The sequence below is a fragment of the Malus domestica genome, chromosome 04 (assembly GCF_042453785.1).
Source record: "Malus domestica chromosome 04, GDT2T_hap1".
NCBI lineage: Eukaryota > Viridiplantae > Streptophyta > Magnoliopsida > Rosales > Rosaceae > Malus > Malus domestica.
In genome coordinates, this window is record NC_091664.1 from 18194248 (window position 1) to 18220289 (window position 26042).

Here is a 26042-nt window from a genome sequence, read left to right on the forward strand (position 1 = left end):
CGGTAAAGGCATCATCTTCAATAATTATTGGTCTTCTTACTTTAAGTAAACCCACCAACGTTGACGGGCGGCCGGATAACTTTGACGAACGGTCAAACCATACGATTACGTAGTTTTCTGTGCACTCTGTCCGATTTCAGAAGGAGTCACAAAGCTACTATTCATGTGATCCAGCAGCATAAATTTGAGTTAAAAAATAACAAAACAGAAAATATCAAAAGCAAAGGAAATTATCCTAAAAAAAGGTTAAAATAACGCATACAGGATAAAACAACAGAAACAACGAAAACATGCAAATATATAAATAATTCGAAGTTTGCTCTTCGTTCTGTCGCTTTCAGACATGCAAATACAATGCTGGGCCCCATCCGAAAAAAACTAAATATGATCTCTCTCTAGCTAAAGCTAGTTGAGAGTTGAGACCACATTTGCCTGCTGCATCCAGAGGCAGAGCCACAGAGATCCAGCTCCCCCATCATCCTTATCGATCCTTCAGCAAGCATGCGGTCCCCAGCTGACTTTGAATTCATCAACTCGGTGTCCTGATTCAGACTGAGTTTGAATATGTCAACATGAACATTGAGTTTTCGAGAATGACTTACTACACGGCGTTAGCCAGTATTCCGAACTAATACTGCAATGAAATATGCATGAGGACTTACATACAACATTATATTATTCGTCAAGGGAACCATAGTGGTGTCCGTAATGGTGCATATCTTAGTCCTTCCCTGAGTTTTCTGATTAGGACTCTAGTGGTTGCGAGTGAATTGGCTCATTGAAGATGCAAACTTGGCTAGATCTTGTGGAAAAAATATTTGCCTATTGGTATGGGATAACTGATCAATATGTTCTCCTCCTCCTGCTCCTCCCATGCCCAAAAAGTCCCTAGTTAGACTGTTTTGATGATCAATACTTCCGATATTGCTCGGACCCCGTTGAATAGTATTCATTAGCTGCTCAAGTGTAGTAGCACTGGTATTTGATGATGAACTTGTTAATGAACTCAAATTTGCACTACCACCACCTGATTGATGTGCATTTTGTACAACTTGATGAAGCTCGTTCGATCGATTTTGGTTCAAATTCGAGAAGCCCCTGGAAGAAGATGATGAGGACATTACATTTACACCCAAGCTGCTGCCTTGGTTGTTGCTGCTTCTAGTCGAACCCAATTGAGCTGCTTTTTGTAAAAGTGCTGTGGCTGACATTGGGGCAGCCGGTGGCTTGGACACGCCGCTGCCCACCAAATTACTATTTTTCCCAATGAGCTTACTAGTCCCGCTTTCTTGACCCGGTGACAAAGAGAGATTTGCACCATTTGTTGAAGCTCCAAAAGTTGGCATGGAATTAGATGAGCCAAAAAGATTGACATTGTTGGAAGACGATGGCATTTGCACCATTTCAGGAAAAGCATTAGAGCTTGATGATGTTACATAAAGCGGATGATTAGGATTTGCTTGCATATCATCTATCAGATTAACCTGATTAGAATTACTGGTTGCCTGCTGATTCAACCAAAGTGATAATCTTGGCTTCTCATGTTGATGAAGCTGATCTAAGCCATTGAAATCTTGCCTCATCAAACCTTGCCCATACTGCATGGAAATTTGAGACGCATCTTGAACTACTGCTTGACTATTGTTCATCATTGGATTGTTTAACATTGCATCATTTCCAAAGTTGAGATTTGTATGAACTCCAGTAACTGATGAAGTAGTGAGCCTAGCACTCTCTTCAGTTAGGGCATCACAAAATGCTCTGTGTGTGATGAAGCTATCTTTCCTGTTTAAATTAAGGGAAATTTCAAGTAAAAATAAAATAAAAAATGAAACCCCATTTATTACCCAATCATATAATGTTGTTGCATTAACTTCAAACCCTATAACTCATTAAACCCTATACACATTGATGAGCATTAAATTCATCTACAACATAAGCAAACATTTAAATTACTCAAAAAAAGAAAAAACTTGGGTATTATGAAGATATGTTACCTGGAAAAGAGGGTTCCACAGTCACACTTGTACTCTCTAGTCCCACAGGTCTTGGAGTGAGCTTTCCAATCCGATTGGACAGCATATTTCTTCGAACACTTCTCACACTTCCACTTTTTCTCTCCATGTTTTCTGCTGAAATGCTTCTTTATTCCGGTGAGGTCTCCAAGAGCTCTCGACGGGTCATGGTGGACGCAGGTCTTCTCGGGGCAAATATAAACCTTCTTCTTCACCTCCTTGTTCAGTCGCTGCTTGAGCTTCCAGGGAAGGTTGTGACCCCTTCTGTGAAGCTGCAAATTCTGGTCTCTCTGGAAACCCTTGTTGCATATTTCGCAGACGAACCGGTTTGTTGCCATTAGGGTTGTCGGAGATAGGCCAATAACCTCAGCATCTGGATCTGTTGAGACAAAGTATGAAACAATAAATTGAGAACAAATCCACCAAGATTAGTACTAGTAAATTGAATATATGATTGTATGGCTTCTGCGGCCGCCCGGAGAATGAAAAGGATAAGTTGGGAAAAATGAAATGGAGGTAACTTGCTTGCCTGGTGTTCCCGGGAGATTTCTCTTTTTTTTGGCGACGGCGTTAGGAGGATTGGGTTTTAGGCCGCCGCTAGGGTTATCATTTAGTTGATGATCTTGAGCAAACCCGTCAATGGCGGATGACATATTAATCGAAAAACCATCACCGGACATCTTTTGCATATCTCTTTTTGTAGTTTAGTCGTTCACAAAAGATCAAAAATAGACTAGTTTTGGAAAGGCTCTAATTAAGGAGGCTAAAAGAAGAACAAAAAAAAACAAGTGTTTTGTGTTTAGACACACACTCCAATCGATTCTGCCAAAACCCAAGTCAGGTTGTTTTTTTTAGTAGCACTGTAAATTACAAAAACCCTCTCACAAAAATATAGGACGCTAGAGGTTGATGATGATCTGGTTTTTGCCTCTGTCTGTTTGATTTTCTAAGAGAAAAAACCAAAAACCATGATGCCTAAAAGAGAATATATCATCTTTTATATTTTCCTGGCTAAGCTCTGTCTCTCTTTCTCTATTTTTCTTCTATGCAGTCATAGTCTTACGCGTATAAGTCTCCTTTATCCTCAAAGTCCGTCAGCCATATATTTTGATGGGCCACCACCCTCTCTCTCTCACTCTCTCTCTCTCTTTCTCTCTCTCTGAGACAGTAGAGTCATACTGAGAGCAATTTATATGAAATAATTTTATCATTATTATGTTTTTTGAGTAATGCTAGATAAATTAAAAATTTAAACTAAATAATGTATCATTAATAAAAACTAGCATTTGCTTACATACTATGTGTGTAGAAACATATTTTTTTTAGAAAATGAGAAGGAGAGAGGGAGAGAGAGAGAGAATGTGGGGAAGTGGGAGGTTTTTTTTTTTGAATTTTTTTTGAATTTTAAATATTAAAGATATTTTAACATCACCTGTAGGTGAGGTTTCAATAAAAACAGTAAAATTTAGACCTGTGAAATTACATTATTGCCTAACATTTTTTTTGTGATAGAAGACTAAGTTGTCTTTTCACACTCTTTTGATTGACAAAAAAAAATTCATTAATTAATAGAAATAAATACGTTAATCAATATTTAAATAATACATTATCATAAAAAATAAAAAACTTTATTTTACTAAAACTTGATGTAATAGTAAACTCGCTCTACCTAAGTTTTTTTTACACACACGTACACAAAAGTGGAAGTGTGTGAGAGGCAGAGTCATGAGCTTGCTTTAGCTAGGGGGTGCAAGTGAAAGCAGAATGTGTGGGGTAGTGTGCATTTTGTTGTTTTCTCCTTTTCTGAGCTCAAACCCCAATTATGTTTACAAATACATAATTAGTTAAAGGGTTACTCTAATTGAAAATGATTTTGAAGCTAGAGATCGAATAAAAAAAGGTAATTTATTGACCCAAAAAAAAAAAGAATAAATAAGGTAATTCTCAGAAAGTTACTTGCCTTTTACGAGACTTTCGAATTTGATCAGCTTTAAAATGATTATTGCTATAATTAAAGTTGGACTCAAATAAATTAATAATTAAGCAGATATATATCAGACATGAGTGTGAAAATGTGTGCATGAATAATTTTGGGGTTCCCGAGGCATTTGAAAGGACCGTCCGTGATACCTCTGTCTGAGTTTTCTCTGTGGGAAAAAGAGGGGACCCAGAATGCTGGGACTGTGATGCATGATCGATGCATGCATGCTGCACCATCCATCATCATCATGATAATGATCATGATCGTGATCGTGATATTTCTTACACATATACGATCGTATAAGCTGTCATGCTGATATTACTGATCATCTTCCAGACTTACTGTATTTTTAGGTATGGTACCAGGTCACTACTGGAGAATGCAGGCCATATATTTCGATGAATTAAAATCTTGGAAAATGTTAGGATCATCCCACGCGCAGGCGTCTAGATTAATAGTACTTCTCTAAAACCTTCTCTTAATATCTTATGATTATAAGTTATAACTCACTATAATCTATTTTGGCCGCGATTAACTGCATGAAATATTTGTCTACTTAGAGTTAAAATCTTTTATTAATATTTAATTGATTATGGACACATCAATTAGTAATGAACTCACTAAATTACTTTCCTCACATAAATTAGTTTCCTCACATGCTTGGTATATAATCTAATCCTTAAGCTATTATGTATAGAGATCGGGAAGAGGATCAATGATGAATTACAATTGGTTTTGACTTGAACGCACCAGACGCGCGAGTTACGGTCTACTTCTGCATTAATGCAGTTTCAAAATGTTAAATAAATAATAATCTTTAAAGATGCATGACTGAAAAAATAAAAAGTTCGAACACAAGATCGGATCGGAACAGCATAATGTATAGTCATGGTCAATTTGATTAAGTCCTTGAGGTTTTGATTAACGCAATTGAATCTTAGTGTTTGTACGAAGTATAGCCAAATTTAGTCCAATCTTATATACCTTTTTAATTATCCAATCGTTTCATGTTTATATTTAGTTAGTAGCCTAAAATAATGTTAACCACTCTTCTGAGTCAACTTCATTAAATTTCTCATAATTTGAACCGATCATTTTTTAGGTTATCGCTAAAAGATCATCTCTACAAAATTCACTAAAATCGAAAATTGTTTAGTTTTCTAACTACAGTATGATAGACAAACAGTGTTGTCAATACGAAATGCTCACCATAACAAATAAGAAGGATTAAACGATTTCTAATTGATAGAACTTTACAAGATAATCCATGAGTGATGACCTAAAAACTGAACGGTTCGTGTCATGAAATTACTTGGCAGAGTATGTCTAGATAAATAGTTAACGTTACTAATTGGTTAAAACTTGAGTTGTCATGAGTATATATTAACTTCTCAATCAGAGCTCTATGCTGTATAAGGAGTGAATTAGATTGCATGCAACCCTCTAAGACCATATTAATAATAGGGAGACTTTAGATGCGGTCCTTAGCTATGAATATTCTTTGATTGAAACTGACACACCCCGACGTAGGATGTCTACTAGGACTCCGAATCGAGCGGTGCTGGCCGACACCTGGAAGGTGACGAAGCCATAAAGTATGATGATGTAGAAAAATGTGAATAAATTTAAACCTAAAAGTGCCTAAATACAAGAGTGCGCCGTGAGTGGAAATGAACTCATTTCACACATGACGTCAGAGCATAAGTAAGTATAGTAGAGTGGATTGAAAATTGTACCATTGAAGGTAATCTCCAATACCAAGACTTGCCACGAATCCTCGTTGATACGAAAGCTCTGCTACTAGACCTGGAGGGATAAAAACAAGAGTGAGTGGGCTAGAAAAATAAGGCTTTAATAAAAACCTTCTAAACGATATAATCCCTCACAGTAACACCTATTTAGCTTCCAGAAAATCATACTACGGATAAACATGAAATCAAAATTATAATAACATTAAATTCAAAAGTATACCACATCACAGCATCTCATTAGCAATATAAATAATCAAGTGCTTAATAACCCATACTAGCACGTCAGTCGGAGTCACCTATGGTGACCTGTACGACTACAACCATGTCTCATCAATCAATGCTAGCTCATAAGTCGGAGTCACCTATAGTGACCTGTACGACTTATCCATTTCTCATCACATATGCTAGCTCATAAGTCGGAGTCACCTCTTGTGACATGTACGACTTATCCATATATCATCACATATGTTAGCTCATAAGTCGGAGTCACCTATAGTGACCTTATGACTTATCCATATCTCATCACATATGCTAACTCATGAGTTGGAGTCACCTCTTGTGACCTGTATGACTTATCCATATCTCGTCACATATGCTAGCTCATAAGTCGGAGTCACCTCTTGTGACATGTACGATTTATCCATATCTCATCACATATGCTAACTCATAAGTCAGAGTCACCTCTTATGACCTGTACAACTTATCCATATCTCATCACATGTGCTAGCTCATAAGTCGGAGTCACCTCTTATGACTTGTACAACTGAATCTATAGCTCAATAAGTATACCTGCACACGAGTCGGAACCACCTAAAGTGGTTTGTACGATAGGACTGAGTGTAAATAAATAAGGTCAAGTGCTACGATCACGTGAAGACTGTGCGAATAATCGCAGGTCACCTATGAGTTGGAACCACCTAAAGTGGTCTGTACGACAGGATTGTGCACCTACCTTGTATCCAAGGTGAGCGTAAGGTGCGGGAGGTGAACATCACATGAAGGACTGTGCCCTGGCCACGGGCGGGAGCACTAACACCGGGGTGCAGGTTTATGAGCTCTTAATGCATCTCAACATAACATGTACGACTCATGGGCAACCTGTACGACAGTGTCGGAGTTGCCTATCATTGCAACCTGTACGACAATGTCGGAGTTGCCTATTAACATAAATATAGTCATGTCATAACTCGATCCTTTCGAGTAACACCATAAACTCACCTGAACTTACCTGTGCGTCATGCGTTCCTCTTTGCACTTCAAAGCATTTACAGTAATTAAGTGCAGGTAATATACATATGAATATGCCATGATGCAACCTAACTCAACCATGCCATGGCATTTTAAAATATATACATACATATAACATGGTGAAATGTGCATAATCCATAACGCCCCACTCCCGAATTATCTATTTCGGGGATAATTATCGGGGGAAAGCCTAACTAAACACTAGTTTAATTAACTATCATTACTTATGATTCTTTACTTCAATTTCTCAATTCCTCACACATTGCTCAATTCCCCAAACAAGGCTTTTGTCTCGATTATTTAATCTCATTTATTGTATGGCTGCATCTAACATCTTGTTAGACTGCCTACGTACCCTAAACAGTGATCAAGCCAATCGTAGTTCACAATAATTATTTGTAGGTAACATGCATAAATTAATTTAGAAGCGTTTGATGAACTATCAATTATATACATATGATAAAAAGGAAAAAAACCACTCACCTGAGGTCCACGCTACAACTTTCTAGCACGCATACAGAGACATCACAAACCATCGTTGCCTATGACCAAGTCCAATTTGGCCAGGAAAGGCTCCAATTTGTCTCGAACCCGCCAAAACCCTAAAATTTGGGTGTTCTTGATTCGTCCTCAAATCAACTTTGACACTCCAATCACTGATTGGGCACTGTTCTAAGCCTCAAGGGAGGTCTAATGATTGTGGTAATTGAAGAAAAACATTTTGGAATTGGTGGATTTTGGACAAGTCTTTCGCGGCACCCACGGAGTGCTCTTTGTGAAATCTCCACCAATTTGTGTCAATTTTGGCTAGAATTGGATGTTGGGACATGATGATGAAGTTTGTTGATGGTGAATGGATGAAAATCATTTGCAAAATGGGTGAGAATTGCTGGAAATTGCTTCGAACCCAGTGGCACTGTTGTTGGGTACGTGGGTATACGGGTGAGGGGAATAGAGGTTTGGATTGGGTACCACTCACCTCTCTCCTTTCCCCTTCTTTCCTTCTCTCTCCATTGGACAGTCTATTCCTCTCTCCTCTTCTGATTCGCCACCACCCTCTCCTGCAACTCTCCTCTTCCTCCCAACCCACTTCTTCATCTCTTATTGTTTTTCCTTCCCAGCCACACACACGTGGCTCCCTAAAACAAACCACAAAAATATTAACCAATTATGAAATTTATCAATTGGTATACGGTACTCGATGTTTCGTAAAATTTTAACCGTAGCTTCGATTTGGATTTCGATTACGCCTCCGCGCTTATACAGTCAAGTACTTCAAGAATACGCTAAAAGAATATTTCGTACATCTCACTATACGTTGGTCAACACAAGTCAATATCCTCATCTCTAGGGTATTTTCGTAAATTCACATTTTAAAATTTATGAAATTGCAAAATTAGGGACGGGTTGTCATAGAAACCTTGCTGGTTTTCAATTTTTTATCGAAGTTCCTGAAATTAATGTGATAATTTATTTCTATGTACGTTACTATAAATTAAAAATTAAAAATTTAAGTTGTTTATATAAATGTGATTTTAAATAAAAAACCATAATTTGTGGGATTAAAAATATTAAAATATAAATATATTATTGTGTGTGTGTGTGTGTGTATGAACATGGGTAGATTCATCAAAATTAACCAAAAAATTATTGTATATGGGTACATTCTTCAAAATTACAAAAAAAGAAAAGATATTAGGCTTAATAACATTAGTAAATTTCTTCGATTAAACTTGACATGGATACATTTTTAAATCAAAGAAAAAAAATGTACCCATATAAGTTTAAAAATAGATTAGAAAAAAATTGAATAGATTTTATATAAAAAAAGGGGTACATTTTGTATGTAACAAATTGGTATATTTAAGAATGAGTACATTTTAAGATTAAAAATTTGAAAAAATTACATGTAATTAGCATGGGTACATTTGGCAAAACAAAAAATGGGTACAAATAAATTTTTTATAAAAAAGGGTACAAATACAAACAAAACTTTAAAAAATATGGGCCCAAAAAGAATTTAATATATGGGCACAAATTAAATGACACACCCCGACCTAGATCGTGATGGCCAGCATGCCTCGATCTAGGTCGGGTGGCTCGGGCCCCCACCACATCCCGGGCCGGGATGTGACATTAAAATTGAAATGAAAATTGGTACAAATTAAAAAAGCGTTGCAAATTAAAAATGGATACAAACTAAAACTAAAAATATATGATAAAAATTTTAATCATAAATATAAATATACTAATTGTAACATTTTTAACACTAAATGAATATATTTAGAAATAAAAAATATTTTATTATTGAAATAATTAATGATGTTATTAATACCCAAGGACCTTGATCAAAACTTAAAAAGGAATAAAATTTTAATTAATAGAGTAACAAAATAAAGAATGTGAACCTAATTTTTCCTTAATAATATCACTCATTTTGAGATAGCTAGGCCTACTATTAGACGCTCAAGTTTCCATTAAGCCGCCCAAGTTACAGCCTAATTAGTTGGCAAAGTTGACTTCTGCTTGCAGTGGGCTTATAGACTTGGTGACCATGCCACCCTATACATACATTCCAGCCGCTACAAAGCTTTGGATATACTACTCTAGATCCATGCTTTATGGTATGCCCTTTTCAATTGTCACCTATCACCTATGATATATATATATATATATATATATATATATATTAGTTCAGTTAAATATAGTTTTTGAGAAACAAAAGTTTCTTGCTTTATATTTATAGTTCATAAACCGATCTGGATCTTGAGAAAATTTCTGCATAACCTAAATAGTAGTTTGGAACATCACAAAACATGTATTTACATCCTGACTGTGTCAGAGGAGCTAGAATTTCTTGAACTTGTTTATGTTGACGTCCTTTTCTGAGCTGACTTTGAGCAGACCCACGGTTTCGTCTTGATTAATTAAACTAATATGCACATGAAACTAAGGGAGAATATAGTTATAGGAAATCATAAAAATAAGAAATAAATAAAATACACAACTGCTTTGGGCTCCATGCATTCGGAGCTTCCTTCCAGACATTTGATGCTATCTCATCCCCATTCGGTATCCAATGTTTAATTTTCTCGATCTCTTTCAAATACTGAATGCACACGTATATAGATAAACAAATACGCAAAACCCAATGTGTTAGTTCTACCGATCAAAACCCTAAATTTCCGGAGGGAGAAACAGGAATTATTTTAAGGGGAGGATGGAACTGAGGTAGATGACGAAGAGGACGAGGTTATCACATACATATATATGTATATGTCTCATAACATCCTTAACCTTTACACATTATTCCTTCACATATCTGATATGTTATATTGTTAAATTAGTTGAGAAAATATTTATTAAAATTATGGAACTCTATAATAAGATTTTAATACACGTAGATTTTATTACTGAAGGCACGTTTATGGAGCAAGTGATGGATTGGTCTTCTGTTTTAATCTATTACATCCTGATTAAACTCTTCTTCCTCTGTTTAGTTTAATTTAGAATAAGAATATCGTTTCTATTCAAACAAACAAACAAAAAAAAACCACGTTTATGGTACCATATCAACATCTTATCAACAAAAAAGATTAACACAATCATCTATGCATAGACGTTATCGATGGATGTACCATTATTTTGATATTATATATCCATGTTGTATACAGAAACAAAATAAAAAATCTGCCTTGGAGCAACAGTAAACATTGACGCCTCGAATATGATCTCCAACCTATACCCTATAATCACAAACTAATAACTAATTAAGTTTTGACAAGTCACCAAGCATGTAGGTTTCTATGAATGTGTTCACAACTGTGAAAAAACACAGTAACCACAAAACATGAATTAAATAGTTGTTTACTTTTACTTCCAATTAAACAAATTAATCCAACATTAAGATGTGTGTTATTTGCTAATTCCCATTCTTCCGAACCAAAAAGGTAGACAATTAATATGTGTATTTGCTTACTACCCATGGCAAAACATCTCATCGAAGACAACCCTCCCTTCTTTGGGAGTAGCCAGCAACACATGGGGTTGTCTCTAGAAAAGAGAAAATATTTAAGTTATTTTTTATGGCTAAGTAATACACATGCAGTACACTTCATTAGGTCTATATTTACAAAATATAAAACCTATAACCTTTTATAAAATTACAGAGAATTGTTAGATATCGAAAAATTATAGTTAGAGTGAAATTAAAAGGTTCAGATTGTAGAGCAAAACTAATAACTTTTGAAGTTCAGATTCAGGGCTTTTTTTGATGAAAAAAAACTTAGGGTATTTAAATTTTATTCCCCACCTGACCCACTTGTGTTCCTCCAGATCGATTTAAATTAAACGTGGAAGAGGGCCAGAGGACCACAGAGATAGTTATCTATATATTTCTATAAAAATAGTTTTTGGTCGGAATTATTGTCTAGAGATTTGTGGTTTCAATTGTTTTTGTTTTGTTAATTCTTGATGCCAATTAAAAATGGAGCTGTGGAGTTGGCTGCAAGCTGTCGGTGTAAGAATCCGAATAATGCGAGGTGCGAGGGAATTTTTCTGTATACTCTATTGGCTCTATTACACAATTTTAAACAAACTACCTCTCCCTTTAGCAAAATATCACATTATATATACAAACCATATTATATGGGGACCCAAAATATACATGTTGATATATATATATGGGTGTGATTAAGCATTGTTCAATTCCATGAACGGTTCGTATTGATAACTTCTAAAAGAAAAAGAAAATGGTATAGAGATGTTTCCCAAAATACGAAATGTAGAACCCACAGGGGAGAAATTGCTGTGGAGGATGAGTTAAGCTACACCAGGTGGTGTAGGCGTATAACAGATTGGTCTTGTCTTTCAATAATTGGGGAAAACGAGAAAAAAAAAAAAAAATCCTTTTGGGGCTTTTAGATTTTAGGGCTTCAAGAAGATTGTTTTTAGATTTTAATCTGAATGGTTTTCAAATTCTAATATAAGTCCCTATTTTAAAAATTTATCATATTTAAGTAATTATAGCACATTTATTATTTATAAACTTACCATTCGAAATTCTTTACCCATCCATAAATTTTTTTTTCGTGCTCCAGTCATATTAATAGATAAAGATTTGTTCAAAATTCAAATTCTTATTATTAAAAAAATTCTACAACAAAATGAAAACAATTTATACATAATTTTCGGTACATTATTTTATTCATAGGTACGGAAGTATCGGTACGAATGTATGGGTACATAATTTTAGGTACCTTATTTTACTCATAGGTACAGAAATATCGGTTCGTAAGTTTCGGTACGAATATATCAGTACAAATGTATCGGTCTGTAACTATAGTATCTAAACATACATATGTACATAATACGCATATAAATGTATATATAGAGAAATTCACGCACAATGAAAAATATATGACTTTTCTTATTATGGGAACTTAATAAATAACATTTTTATTATTTATGGGAATCAATATATAAAAATAAAATAAAAATTCAATAATTATTACAACCTATTTAATATTAAAAAATTACAATTAAATGTTTTTAATCTTAGACAAGGTTTTTATTCAAAAAGTAATCTTAGACAAGGATTAGAATAGAATTTTCCATTTTTTTTACACAATCCATGAAGTGGGCTAATTTTTTCTTACATGCTATCCAAATTAATGTTCCACGCTTAAGTCAATTTTTTTTCTCTCTCTTGATATCTAAAATATTAAGATGTTCTATTAAAAAGTTTTTATGTAATATCTGTATGTCATTTGTTAATTTGCATGTTATCAATTTAGCATCCACATTGTAAGTATAAGTTAGACCATCTAAATAATACCACGTAAAAAGCCAAAGATGAACTTGAGGAGACAATGGTAACAAGGTTAGTAATAACTTTAACACTTGTTTTTGCCAACTTTGGAACACAGTGACTAACCGATAACCTATAGTTTAAAATTTGAATTGTAACTATTAGTCAATTATCATTTGCACTTTTGTGGTTCAGGACATCTAATAACTTATACTTTAATACTTGAATTGTAACTATTAGTCAATTACCATTTACACTTTTGTGATTCAAGACATCCAATAACATTTATATCTAATCGTCGGGCAAGTTAGCATTGACCCAACGTGGCCCGACGAACAGCTATTAGCCGACGAAAATATTTCCTTGAGCAAAACTTAAATTTTTTATTAAAAAAATCAAGGAAGTGTTATTGGCACTTCAAAATTTCATTCCACACTTCTCGTAAGTGTATTTTTTTTCCTAATATAGAAAGTTTAAAATGTAGAATGAGATTTTTGGAATACTCATAACAATTCCCAAAAATAAAACCTTAATATTTCCCGACGAAGTTTTTGTCTGGCAAGCTTTATAATTAAACAAAATCTAAAATTTAAAATCTTAACCCGACGAACGGAACAAGGATAAAAGTTATAAAAAAAATTAAAATCTTTTTCCCACATTAGATCTGTCGTCCGGCAAGATTTATTTAATTTAAAAAAGTAAATACAATTAAATTTAGAATTAAGTACCTAGAACCCCCTAGTCTTTTAATATCATTTTAAATTGGTCTTAACATATTTAAACATTCCGAAAAGTACTCAATCTATTGAAAAAGTTATATATGTTAGGTGCCAGTTACTTTTTTTCCATTGAATGCAATGTGGCAACAATGGGTCCCATTTATTTGCTTACTTGACCATAGAATAATAATACAAATAACTTCCAGAAAGACTTGAAGATGAAAAAATAAAAATAAATAAACAAATTCACAAATAAATGGAAAACAAAAATAAAGATCGGAAAATCTCCTAAGAAAAATTAGGGTTAAGAATTTAGATAGGGTTTCAAAGAGCTTGTTTATACTCGTGATTTCCTCATTTGGCGATTTTCTGCTAGTAAAACTTCCAGTTCTTCTATGTGGGTGGTGAAGATGATGGTGGCCGCATCATGGCAGTCCAAACCATTTCTGTGGAGCAAAAAATATTCACTAGGCGACACGCGGACTTTTGGACATAAGAGGACAAAAATACCCTTGAGGCATACCGGGATTCCTACGCGCGAGCAGTGGGCAATCATTTTTCAACCAAGTCAAAAGTGCCCAAAATAGGTATCAACTTAAAACCTAATTTATTCATATATTTCCCATTTCATTATTTAGCTAATCAATTAGCTAAATAATATACTTATTCCTTTCATATTTTCTAAAATCATAATAATTAACTAATTAAGGGATTAATTACCTAATCAATCCCTTAATTATCAATTTGAAACATCCACTCAAACCTAAAAATACTAAAGGGCCGGCTATCCCATTCAAAACCTAATCCATTACCTTTTTTCTACATTTTCCCACCATTTCTTCCTTTTTATTAGCCAATCAATACCATAATTACCAAAACATTTCCTTTCATATTTAATTAGCCAATTAATTGGCTAATTAAACCAAAAAATAAAACCTAAAATTCCCACCTAGTAGCCGGCCACATTTTCTCCCTAAAGTTAACCTACCTAGCCCTATAAATAGGTACCTATTTTCACCAAGGAGGAGATTCCAACACTTTAGCAAAAATCCCAAAATTCTCTAAACACTCTTTCTCTCTAAATTCTAACTTTGGCATCGGAGGTTCTTCGGCCAAAGCCCCCCCCACTCATTGTGGGCGCGTGAGGCTCTTGGCCTTGACCTAAGGTGTTAATTGTTTTGTAGGTGCAATTTTGTCCAAGAAGAAGAAGGCGGAAATTTGCATCCACAAATTGGTGCTTTCATGGAAAGTTGAAATCCATACTCGTAGAAGACTCTCGCACAAAAAGGTTTTTTCTTTATTTTCTAGTCCATTTGAATATTTTTCATACGTTCTTATTATTAGAATTTTTTACTTGCAAAGGTTCTTTGATAAAACGTATAAGCAAAATATAATGGCTAGAAATTTAGAAAATTCCACAAGTGAAAATTCTAATGTTCAAGAAATGGGATTGCGGAGATCTGTGAGGCTAAATGCGACAATAAGTGGAGCAGCACCACCACCACGAGTTTCCACCATGGGAACCACCACAATGGCTACCTTGGTAGCCATCCGTGGCGAGGTCCATGGTGCTTTCACCACGGCTTGAGCCGTGCCATCCAAGGCTAATGGCACCAAGGCCACGGCCCAAGCCATGTCACTCAAAGCCCAACGTGAATTCAACGAGTTTCCAAGCCAAGCCCAAGTCTCGCACCTATGTGCATCACACTCCAAGCAGCCTGCTCCCGACGAGCAGCCCACTCCCGTGGTCCAGCCTGCTCCCGACGAGCAGCCTACTCCAGTGGTCCAGCCTGCTCCCGACGAGCAGCCTACTCTCGTGGCCCAGCCTGCTCCCGACGAGCAGCCCACTCCCGTGGTCCAGCCTGCTCCCGACGAGCAGCCCACTCATGTGGCCCAGTTTGCTCCCGCCAAGCAACCTGCTCTCGCAGCCCAACCTGCTGTCGTGACCCAGCCTGCTCCCGACGAGCAGCCCACTCCCGTGGCCCAGCCTGCTCCCTCCAAGCAGCTTGCTCTCGTGACTCAACCTTCTCCCGACGAGCAGCCCACTCCCGTGGTCCAGCCTGCTTCCGTCGAGCAACCCACTTCCGTGGCCCAGTCTGCTTCCGTCGAGCAGCCCATTACCGTGGCCCAGCCTGCTCTTGCCAAGCAGCCTGCTCTTGTGACCTAGCCTGCTCCCGACGAGCAGCCTACTCCCGTGGTCCAGCCTGCTTCCGTCGAGCAGCCCACTCTCACGGCCCATCCTGCTCTAGTGGTTTTCCAAGCAGCCCAAGTCGGCCCAAGACTATTTCAAACATCCGGACCTACCATCGAGCCGGGGGCATTCTCACCATATTTTTTCGTGAATTTGACATTTCCCAACTCAAATCTCGTGCCTAGAGTCTACCACTCTTCCATTGCCCAAAGAGGCACATTCCTTCCAAGCTCTTCCAACCCAAATGGAGAACAACACTTGTCACGACAGGTCATAGAGTTGACAAGCGTCATCGCACAGCAGACGACCTTGGTGAATCGGCTCTTGAAACGCACTGAGATGCAACTTGCCCCAGACGAGATGTTCCGAAGTAGGACAAGGGCAGACAAAGAACCTCTCCAGCAGCGTCCCGGTAATCAGCCACTCGACCAGCCACGAACGGAGTATTCAGGCAGTATACACTCCCGATTGGGCCTCCGAGATAGCGTATACTCCCGTCTTAGAGCGTGGAGAAGCGTGCACTCTCGACTAGGCCCACAAACGAGCATACATTCACGGTTAGGGTCACACTCCGATAGTCAACATGAGTAGCCTTCCAGACGAAGTGTTCATTTACGGCTAAGCCCGCAAGGAGCATTATCCATCTCACATCGGAGTAGGCAGCCCGACGGACGGAGAGAAGCAATCACTCAATCTGGCTCAAGTTCAACCAGCAGCCTGCGAAGAACTCGTTCGCCTGCTAGGAACGCACCATATGCACTGCATCTGCGGTATAAATAAGCCAAACACATGGAAGAGCAGCCTAGACCAGCAAGTCATGGCTGGGGGCAGCCGAGAGCTCCGCTACCCCAACAAAGGAAAATTCAAGAAAAAGTAGAGAGACTTTTGACCAAGCGATTGCATGATTTCCAACGCAACGAGGTCACCGACGAGGCACTACGACGGAACATGACCAACATAAGCAGGTCACCCTTCACGGACGAGATCGAGCAGGCAGAGCCTCCACGCGATTTCAGCATGCCACATTTCACATCTTTCAAAGGGGATGAAGACCCGGAGAGACACTTAAAGTGTTACCGAAGCGCAATGATCCTTTATCGAAACAACGATGATCTCATGTGCAAGATATTCGCCACCACTCTACAAGGCGAGGCGCAAGATTGGTTCTACACCCTGCCGCCATAATCCATCCGAAATTTCTATGAACTTTCTTTGGTTTTCACCAAAGAATATTCATCATATCGCTCGATCAAAAAGAAGTCTGACCATTTATTCGACATCAAGAAGAACCCAAAGGAGTTGCTTCGCGACTATGTGAGGAGGTTCAAAGTAGAGAAGGTAAAAATAGTCGGATGCAACGACTCGATAGCTAGAGCAGCCTTCCAAAAAAGACTTCCAGCAGACCACCCGCTTTTCGGAAAATTGATCATGAAAGAAGATCTAACTCTGGCAGACTATTTTTCTTTGGCAGAGAAGCATGCACTCTGGGATGAGGCTTGCCAATGCACATTCAAGGACTTGAAGAAGTACCCGACATCACCTCTATAGTAGCAACGGAGGACTTATTCGCATGTTGACGGTATCTAAAGTAGCAATAAGCTCTACCATCATGCGAGAAGAGCAGGGGGCCCGACTACCTGTATTCTACAGTTCAAAAGCTCTTCTCGATGCTATTAAAAATTCAAAAGCTAACTTTGGCGATAGTTGTTGTAACCCAAAAGCTTAAGTTTTACCTTCAAACGCACGCAGTCATCATCATGACGCATTATTCTGCCGAATCCAAACCTGCGACGATAAAGGCATAGACCCTAGCAGATGCAAAGTTTTCTGACGAACACAACAACTCGGCCCAAAAGACACGCCAATGGCAGACGAACACTAGAAGGAACATTCAGAAGCAAGTTTTGTCCTCGTCGTCCCAGAAGATTCAACTCTAGAGTGGCCTAATACCGGAAGTTGAGCATCTCCTGCTACATGTAACATGGCCCCAGCTCCACGGCTCCCTACCGCGCCTTCAAGCCTAGCCTTGACAACGCAACAGAATGGCCCAACGGCGCCCCGAAGGCAGCTGAGCACACTTTAGCCACACCCGCTCCCTCAATCGAGATTTCTGGCGTTTGCATGTCGATGGCGCATCCAACTACAAAAGCTCGTGAGCAGCCGTGGTTCTTGCCACCCCAGACGTTTCAATGCTCGAGCAGGCGATCACTCTAAGCTTCAAAGCATCTAACAACGAAGCAGAGTATGAAGCCCTACTAGCAGGCCTTCGAATGACAAAAGACTTGGCAGTGAAAAGCTTTCAATTATTCCGATTCCCAGCTAATCACCAGCCAGACTACTGGGGGCAAATGCATGATGATCGTGGCAACCGACTACTTCACCAAATAGGTAGAAGCAAAGCCCATGATGACCACGATTCAGACGGATATAGAGCGTTTCATATGGAGGAACATCATTTGTCAATATGGCAACCTTTAATCCATCGTCACCGATAACGGCCCGCAATTCATGGGCAAAGATTTGGCGAAGTTCTTCCAAAAATATGGCATCAAGCAACACATGTCTACGCCAAGATATTCTCAAGGCAATAGGCGGGCCAAAGTATCCACCAAGATGATCCTCGACTGTCACAAGAAATCCCCCACCAGTAAGAAAAGAAAATGGCCAGATGAACTCCCTAGATGTCTATGGGCATATCGCACCACCAAAAGACGAGCAACCGAAATGAGATGGCCACAAGCTTAAATCTGGCAGAGGAGAAGTGCGAGTAGACTTCACTCGCATCGCAGTTTACCAGCAGCAATTCCAGCCCAGAGATCTAGTCCTAAGAAAAGCCTTCATCATTGCCCATAGAGAAGGTCCGTACAAAATCAACAGAGTAGGCGGCAAGAGTAATTACACTCTCGCCACCATGAAACGATAAAATGATCGAAAAGTAGTGGAGCGCCTACAATATAAAGAAGTACCGTGTGTGACCTCCTACTACATCAAAGCCCGAAGACTCAAAAAGCTCGACGGGCACCACCTCACAAGCTGAGGACTATCCAATTGTTATGCAATTCCTACCTTACAGCCAAGTTCTCGTTCATTTCACTCGTTTTTCAATGAGGAATTTAGAAGTAATCACAACTTGGCTCGGCTGCATGCTTACAACAACTAATCACTCATGCACTTCAAAAGAAGACTGCGCCCTTCTTAGGGACTCATCGCAGGAATTGCGCCCCCCGAGGGACCAACCATGCTCTCCAGTGCGAGAGGGTAAACCAATTCCCCGACACCTATATGGGTTAGCTCTCCAAGACGGGAGGATAAACTTTACACTCCGAATATCCAGACGTGGATGAGCCTGGCTGCCCTAGTGTAACTAGATGCACGATGGCTTGCGCCGGGATTCCTAGAAGTAGCCACAATGGTCTTTTTCAAGGCTTAGCTAACTGAAGGATTTTGGGTCTCTTGGCCTAATCCGCGGGGAACCGAGCCGTAGAGACGGAGGGGGCACATTACGCAGTACGCCCTATAGACGGCTGCCCTGGAACCCTAAAGCTGCTACCGAGTGCACTAAGGTAGCCTACGGATTCCGAAAGACTGCCTACGGCTTGCCCTTCGAGTAGTAAAGCAGGGCTAGACTTATACAACCGCACATTCTTGTGAAAGGTTAAACAAGCTAGCGCGCATATACGAAGTTTTATCCACTGCCGACATGCTACGTAGTCGATAAGCTTCACCTCTGCCAAGCGCGGAACAACCTACACCAAGTCCTAAAGTGTTGTGATACTTGCTACGCAACCTACGAAATTGAAGAAAGTCAAGGTTAACAGCCTAGTGGTTAAGCGGACTTGTCTGCTTCTGTAAGTAAGGCATCCGGCTGCCAACCCTATGGCTAACAACTTTGCAAAGTTCTATACCAACACCTACGGCTGCATAGGCTACGCGAGCTTATCTGCTTATAAAAAAGTAGCATGCCTGTCACTGGTCTATCAAGTTTAAAGGTTAGGGCATGAACAAAAGAAGTGAAGATGAAGAAAAACGAAGGAAAACATGTTTATAAATAACTAGCAAAGGCCGAAGGAGTTCAAGCAAAACAAGAGCTACAAGGAAAAACAAAGAAAATCCTAAAGGCTACCTAGAATACTACACTACAGCAGCTTGGACATCCCACGACTACTCGGTCGCCACACCTTCAGCAGCCGTAACGCTCTTAGCAGCGGCAACATCCGGCGCTTCACCCCCGGCTGCCCCAGCCTGGGCACTAACTTCTCCAACTACTTCACCAATGGAAGCCTTAAAAGTAAAAGCAAGCAAGTCTTCCGGAGAAATAGAGAAGGTCTTAAACCCTCAAACCCATCCTTCTCACCCTTCAGCTGCTCATTCTTCTTAAGCAGACTAACACGGACGCGCTGCAGCTCATCCACTCCATTCTTAGCATAAGCAGCGAAACAAAGCTAAAAAACTGCAAACTTAAGATCTTGAATCTGAGAGAAGTGGGGGCAGAAATATTAGACCCCTTCAAAGCAATGAGCTCAGAATCTGCCATAGTATTTGCCATCTCCTTAGCAGCCTTGCTGTATTTGTCATTCTATATTGGGTCGTATGCTTCGCAAACGAGCTTGGGCAAACAACCTTTCTGACGCCATCAACAAACTTGGCACAAGCATCCATGTTTTCAAGAGATCTGGTTTTAAAAGCACATAGATCTCAGCAGCCTCCCCAGAAGCAGGTTTAGTGGATTTCTCACAGCTGCCTACGCGAGCAGTCTCCTCATTCCCAACAGGCGAATCAGTCTCAGCAGCTAAGGAATGGGCCTTAACGCCACTTTAGCAGCAGAGTCAACCTTAACGCTCTTCATAATAGCAAGCCCCTCCAAAGGCGCCACATGCTCAGATCTAGCAGCCATATTTTTCGTCCCCTTGGAAAAAGTCAAGTCAATCACAAGCCTGAAAGTAGTCGGCGAACCCGCGCAAGCGAAATAAGTCTTTGGTTTTTTCTCAGCCGGCATCTCTTGAGCAGGCAGGGAAGATCCCTTTTCCTACCTTCACTTGTAGCAAGATCCACAACAGTGATTGGACGAGCCAATGCATCTGCCTTGATCCTACTCACCTCCTCTTTCGGGAGCAGCCCACATTTCTCTTAGCGAAGAGGACTAAGCAGCCAACGACATTCATGGTACTCAGCAGGGGAGCTCAACCTAGCATTCCAGCAGGCAGGAGGCCTGCATACCCAACATTCCAGCAACCCATGAGGCCCACAATCTCCTCATTTCTCTCAATCACCAGCCTGGCCAGAGTCAGGTCCAAGAGCCCAAAGGACATGAGCCATGCGGCTCACCTAGCACTGCGCCCCAGCGCCACAATCCGCGACCCCAGTCGCACAAGCTGCCCTTGGCTCAAACCAAGCCAAGTCTGCCCAAGCAGTGGTCCCTACCACGATATCTCCTCGGCCCATGCCGAGCCAACTTCTGGCCCCTGCCAGCCGACGTACTGCACCACCCCGACGGCTGCCCCGCAATAGCACTAATCTAAGAAGAAGGCAAGAAAAATTAAAATTTTCTTACATCGGTGCGGCATGGAGAAGATGAAGAAATCAACGAAAGACGGTCCTTTACACGGGTAAGATGTAGAAGATTGTTAGAGGAGGGGGAACAAATATCCTCTAACTTTCTCTCTCTTGTGGGGTAGAATAAATTGCTCTCCAAAGTTGATTTAATAACCCACTTAAGGTGGACTTAAATAGGCTTTGAGAGAAGTTTATTTCCCTTTCCTAGAAGGGCCTAATTTCCAATTAAAGAGAGAATCAACATCAAAATAAGAAGCAATCCTACGTTTCCTAAAGCAAGAAGATCTCTACACCTGCTGCCCTTTCCTACGAGCAGCCCAACAGGTGTGGGGGCATTTGTGGAGCCAAAAATATTCACTAGGCGACACGCGGACTTTTGGACATAAGAGGACAAAAATACCCTTGAGGCATACCGGGATTCCTACGCGCGAGCAGTGGGCAATCATTTTTCAACCAAGTCAAAAGTGCCCAAAATAGGTATCAACTTAAAACCTAATTTATTCATATATTTCTCATTTCATTATTTAGCTAATCAATTAGCTAAATAATATACTTATTCCTTTCATATTTTCTAAAATCATAATAATTGACTAATTAAGGGATTAATTACCTAATCAATCCCTTAATTATCAATTTGAAACATCAACTCAAACCTAAAAATACTAAAGGGCCGGCTATCCCATTCAAAACCTAATCTATTACCTTTTTTCTACCTTTTCCCACCATTTCTTCCTTTTTATTAGCCAATCAATACCATAATTACCAAAACATTTCCTTTCATATTTAATTGGCTAATTAAACCAAAAAATAAAACCTAAAATTCCCACCTAGTAGCCGGCCACATTTTCTCCCTAAAGTTAACCTACCTAGCCCTATAAATAGGTACCTATTTTCACCAAGGAGGAGATTCCAACACTTTGGCAAAAATCCCAAAATTCTCTAAACACTCTTTCTCTCTAAATTCTAACTTTGGCATCGGAGGTTCTTCGGCCAAAGCCCCCCCCATTCATTGTGGGCGCGTGAGGCTCTTGGCCTTGACCTAAGGTGTTAATTGTTTTGTAGGTGCAATTTTGTCCAAGAAGAAGAAGGTGGAAATTTGCATCCACAATTTCAGCAACCTCCATAACCTTCTTCTCAATTTTGGCGACTTAAGTTGTAGGGTGGAGTTTGTGCTTGTGCTTTGGGTTTTGAGGTGATGGCTTGAATGAGTGGGTGGTGGCCGTGGTGGAGGCCATGCTTCCATGACCTTTATTGATGTTGCAAACAAAGTAAAGCCTAGTTAATTTAATAGAAATTTAATTGGGCTTAATGGATGTGACATTTTCAATAGGTTAGGTACTTGTTTGGAATGTTTAAAAAGGTTGAGATCAATTTGGAATGACATTAAACGGTTGGGCTGTTTTAGGTACTAAATCATTAATAAAAATATAAAGCTCATGGAATTATATTGAAAATTAAAATTGGTTCCCGCGTCCATCACTCTAGAAGACGTCCATTTTTATAATTTATAAATTCTGAAAATAACTGCAGAGTCAGTGACACTCGTTCATCCTATGCTCAAATTCAAGAGGTAGATGGGTCAAAACTTCCTCATGACCTTCAAAACTTATGTAGTGGTTATGCAACTCGTATTTCCACTCCCTGAATTGATCAATCCACAAGCGGTTTATGTAGGCTGTACCCAAGTCTTCCACATCGATCTCGAAATTGATCTGAAGTAGACAAAATATAAGTGTTAGGTATAAAAGTATATTAAGTACTTAAGTTATTACCTAGAATAATTAAAATTATTAAAAATATTGAATTGGAAAAGAAATCATACCAAGAGATTTGCCATCATTTCCTGCTTCACTTTGGGAGAGATATTCCTTCATCTATCGGTAGTCATGAGGCACCTTGCCTGGATGATTCAAAATTGAATGAATACGGAGGTCCCCGGCATGCATATGTCTTGGGTCGTATTCAATCCTCATTTTCCCACCAATACTAATGCTAATGTGGCGCCTAGGCATCTATTGAAAAAAATTATAAATAATTTCCAAAATTTCCAAACTTTTCTAATATTTCTAGTATATCATAAAAATTTATAATATACACAAAATTTATTATATTTCCTAGAAAATGTAATATAACAAAATAAAATTATATTTCCCACTCTAACTCGTTCCCCTACCCAACTCGTGTCTCTCCTCAAGCCGCAACCCCTAACTCGTCCCCCTCCCCAAACCATACCACCCCCTATTTCTTCAACCCCTTGAATCATTCTCCCACCTCCTAAACCCTTCCCTCAACAATCTCCCCAATTTTTTCCAACCCAAATTCTCATACAAATTAAAACATACATTCACAAACACACATTATCAATATCACAAATTAACAATATAAATCTCAAAATCAAACATATAAATTACAAATTCTAATTGAATAGGGATAAATATCATACCTTTGTGAGAGTTTGAGAGTTGCTGAGATGTTGAAATAGATGGGAAGTGTGAGATCTTGAGAGATGGAAGGAGATTTTGCAGTGGGGTTGGGGGGTTTTAGAGAGAAAGGAGAGAATCTGTAGGAAGAAGAAGAAGGTCTCGGCATAATATAAGACGTCAGTGCTTTGCCCGCCGGACCATTTCGTCGTGCAAGTGCCTTAAATTCTAAACACGAGGCAGAATTAAATTTAGCCCGATGAACCATTATGTCGGCTAAGTATTCCAAAAAAAACTGCAAACTGAAAATTTTGGTGAAAAAGAATTGAGGGAAAAACACTTCGCCCAACGAGTTATTGGTGAGTTCATCGAGCAAACCCAAATTTTGGAAGTTCGATTTTCTGGGTAAAATAACAAGGGAATATTTCCCGACGACTTTTGTGGTTTTGCTCGACGAAATCCCTAAACTTTTCCCTACGAAATCATATATATCCGTCGAGCAATATTAAAATAAAAAAAAATCCCAAAGTTTGAAAACAAATTTGGGACAGTTAAACGATAATCAAATTTGATGATCAGGTGTATTCAATGTGGATTTGAACTCTTAAATAGCATCTTTAGAAAAAATAACCAAAATCAAAAGTGATATGGCTGTTAAATCGTTATGCTAAGTTTGTAACCGTCCAACCTGTTGAATTGATCCCCACTCCCTGCAAGTTTATTTTTGATGATTTCTACGTATGCAATCTCAACTATATTCAAGCAAGTTTGACAATTAGATTGTGGAAAATAATTTTGCAGAGTTCTTATCCCCACAATGGAATTGATTCAAGCAACACTTCGTATTTTAACCCTTAACCCAATTAGCTTTCATGAATCATTTTGTGATAACCAATATTGTAAGTATTTTTAATTCATGATCGGGTCTGTCCATTGTATTTTTTTAGGGTCAATAAGTGTACTTGTAAACAATCATTAAATTCGAAGCTAAAATAACCGTTGAATATTAAATTTTCGTTTCTAACCGTCAAAATTTCGTCTCGTTACTTGAAGTCCAAACGTTTATTTTTCATGATTTTTTGCATATAGAATCTCGTGGTATATACCAACTATTGACCGTTGGATTGTGAAACTTAATTTTCCCGACTCTGAAAATTCTCGATGGAATTGGATATGTGAAATATGCCAATATACTTGCCCGATGGACCAAGGGAACCTTGCCCTCGAATACCCTAACCCCTGAACCCTAAACCCTAATGACTTTAGGCGACAGATGTTTGAAGGATTATGTCGGGCTAGGTTTCTTAATTGACGAAATTTAGTTCCGTCGTGCAAGACCCCTTTAAAAGATGAATTGTTTTATTTCATCAGGCAAACTCTAATTTTTTATTTATTTTTGGTTATAGTAATAGAAGTGAGCCTTTGCACTTAGATAAAATCAATAAAATCTTTTATTTAGCACACAATAACATTACATCACTGAACCTCAATTGATGTCGGTATACTCGTCTGCTTCTAATAGGTATTTTTACCACCTGCAAAAGTAGGGATAAAAACACTTAAAAACACTTGCAAGAGTACAAGGTTGTCGTAGTATAGCATCTCAAGTAAGGTTGTTTTCCACAGAGATTGATTGAATAATTTGTATTTAAACTAATCCTTAGCTAATTATTTAGAACAAACTTTCTAAAAGGTTGATTTTGGAATTTAAAATAATAAAAACGAATTTTAAAATAAAACAATTAAAGAAGTTAACAAAGAAAAACTAAAGAAAATAGTTTTGAAAATAAAGTTAAAAACCTAGGGTTCCACCGTCCCCTTTACAATCCTATGTAGTTTTACCAATTACTTACGAATTACACATGCAACTTTGAAGGTTAGGTTTTCCTTATGCATATTCTCCTCGTGATATTCAAGCAAGAACGTATATCTAACACGCAATCCGTCTGTGATATTCAGATCAAATATAAACATGCAAGACTCATTAAGTTTTATGAAAACCTTTTGAAAAACCATGCAACCCCTAAGAGCGTGATATTCGCCTTAGATGAAATTAAAATTATTAACCATAAGAAGAAATACTCAATCCTCCGGTGATATTCTGACCGAATTGCATCCGATTACTTATCTAAACATCTTAATGGTAGCTAAGCATTAAGACATAGAGATAGTTCAAGCACAATGATTAATAATTCAAAGTATACATGCATAATATCATAAGCAATTGAATAAAGACTACATATTCATGCTAAGGCTCAAGGCTTCGCCCTAGCAATCGAAAATTAGTTACTAACAATCATACAAAGAAATATTATTAAAAATAAGGATAGAGAAGACTTTGAAAATAAACTTCAA

The 26042-nt window shown here is 38.5% G+C and overlaps 1 protein-coding gene across 1 annotated transcript; it reads right to left on the reverse strand.

The window, feature by feature from the left end:
• Positions 1-278: 278 nt before the first annotated feature.
• On the reverse strand, positions 279-3068 carry LOC103433280 (zinc finger protein JACKDAW-like). The gene is made up of 3 exons (XM_008371532.4): positions 2545-3068; positions 1998-2394; positions 279-1785 (listed from the first exon to the last, which is right to left on the reverse strand). Exons 1-3 carry the CDS (start codon positions 2702-2704, stop codon positions 753-755), a joined length of 1590 nt encoding a protein of 529 aa, XP_008369754.2. The 5' UTR covers positions 2705-3068; the 3' UTR covers positions 279-752.
• Between the last annotated feature and the right edge of the window lie 22974 nt (positions 3069-26042).

Excerpts from the sequence above, each read along its gene's own strand:
- LOC103433280 (XM_008371532.4), bottom strand. The coding sequence starts at position 2,704 with ATGCAAAAGATGTCCGGTGATGGTTTTTCGATTAATATGTCATCCGCC. Across the intron at positions 2,395-2,544 it reads AAATCTCCCGGGAACACCAG|ATCCAGATGCTGAGGTTATT; the intron begins GCAAGCAAGTTA and ends TTGTCTCAACAG. Across the intron at positions 1,786-1,997 it reads TGTGGAACCCTCTTTTCCAG|GAAAGATAGCTTCATCACAC; the intron begins GTAACATATCTT and ends TAATTTAAACAG.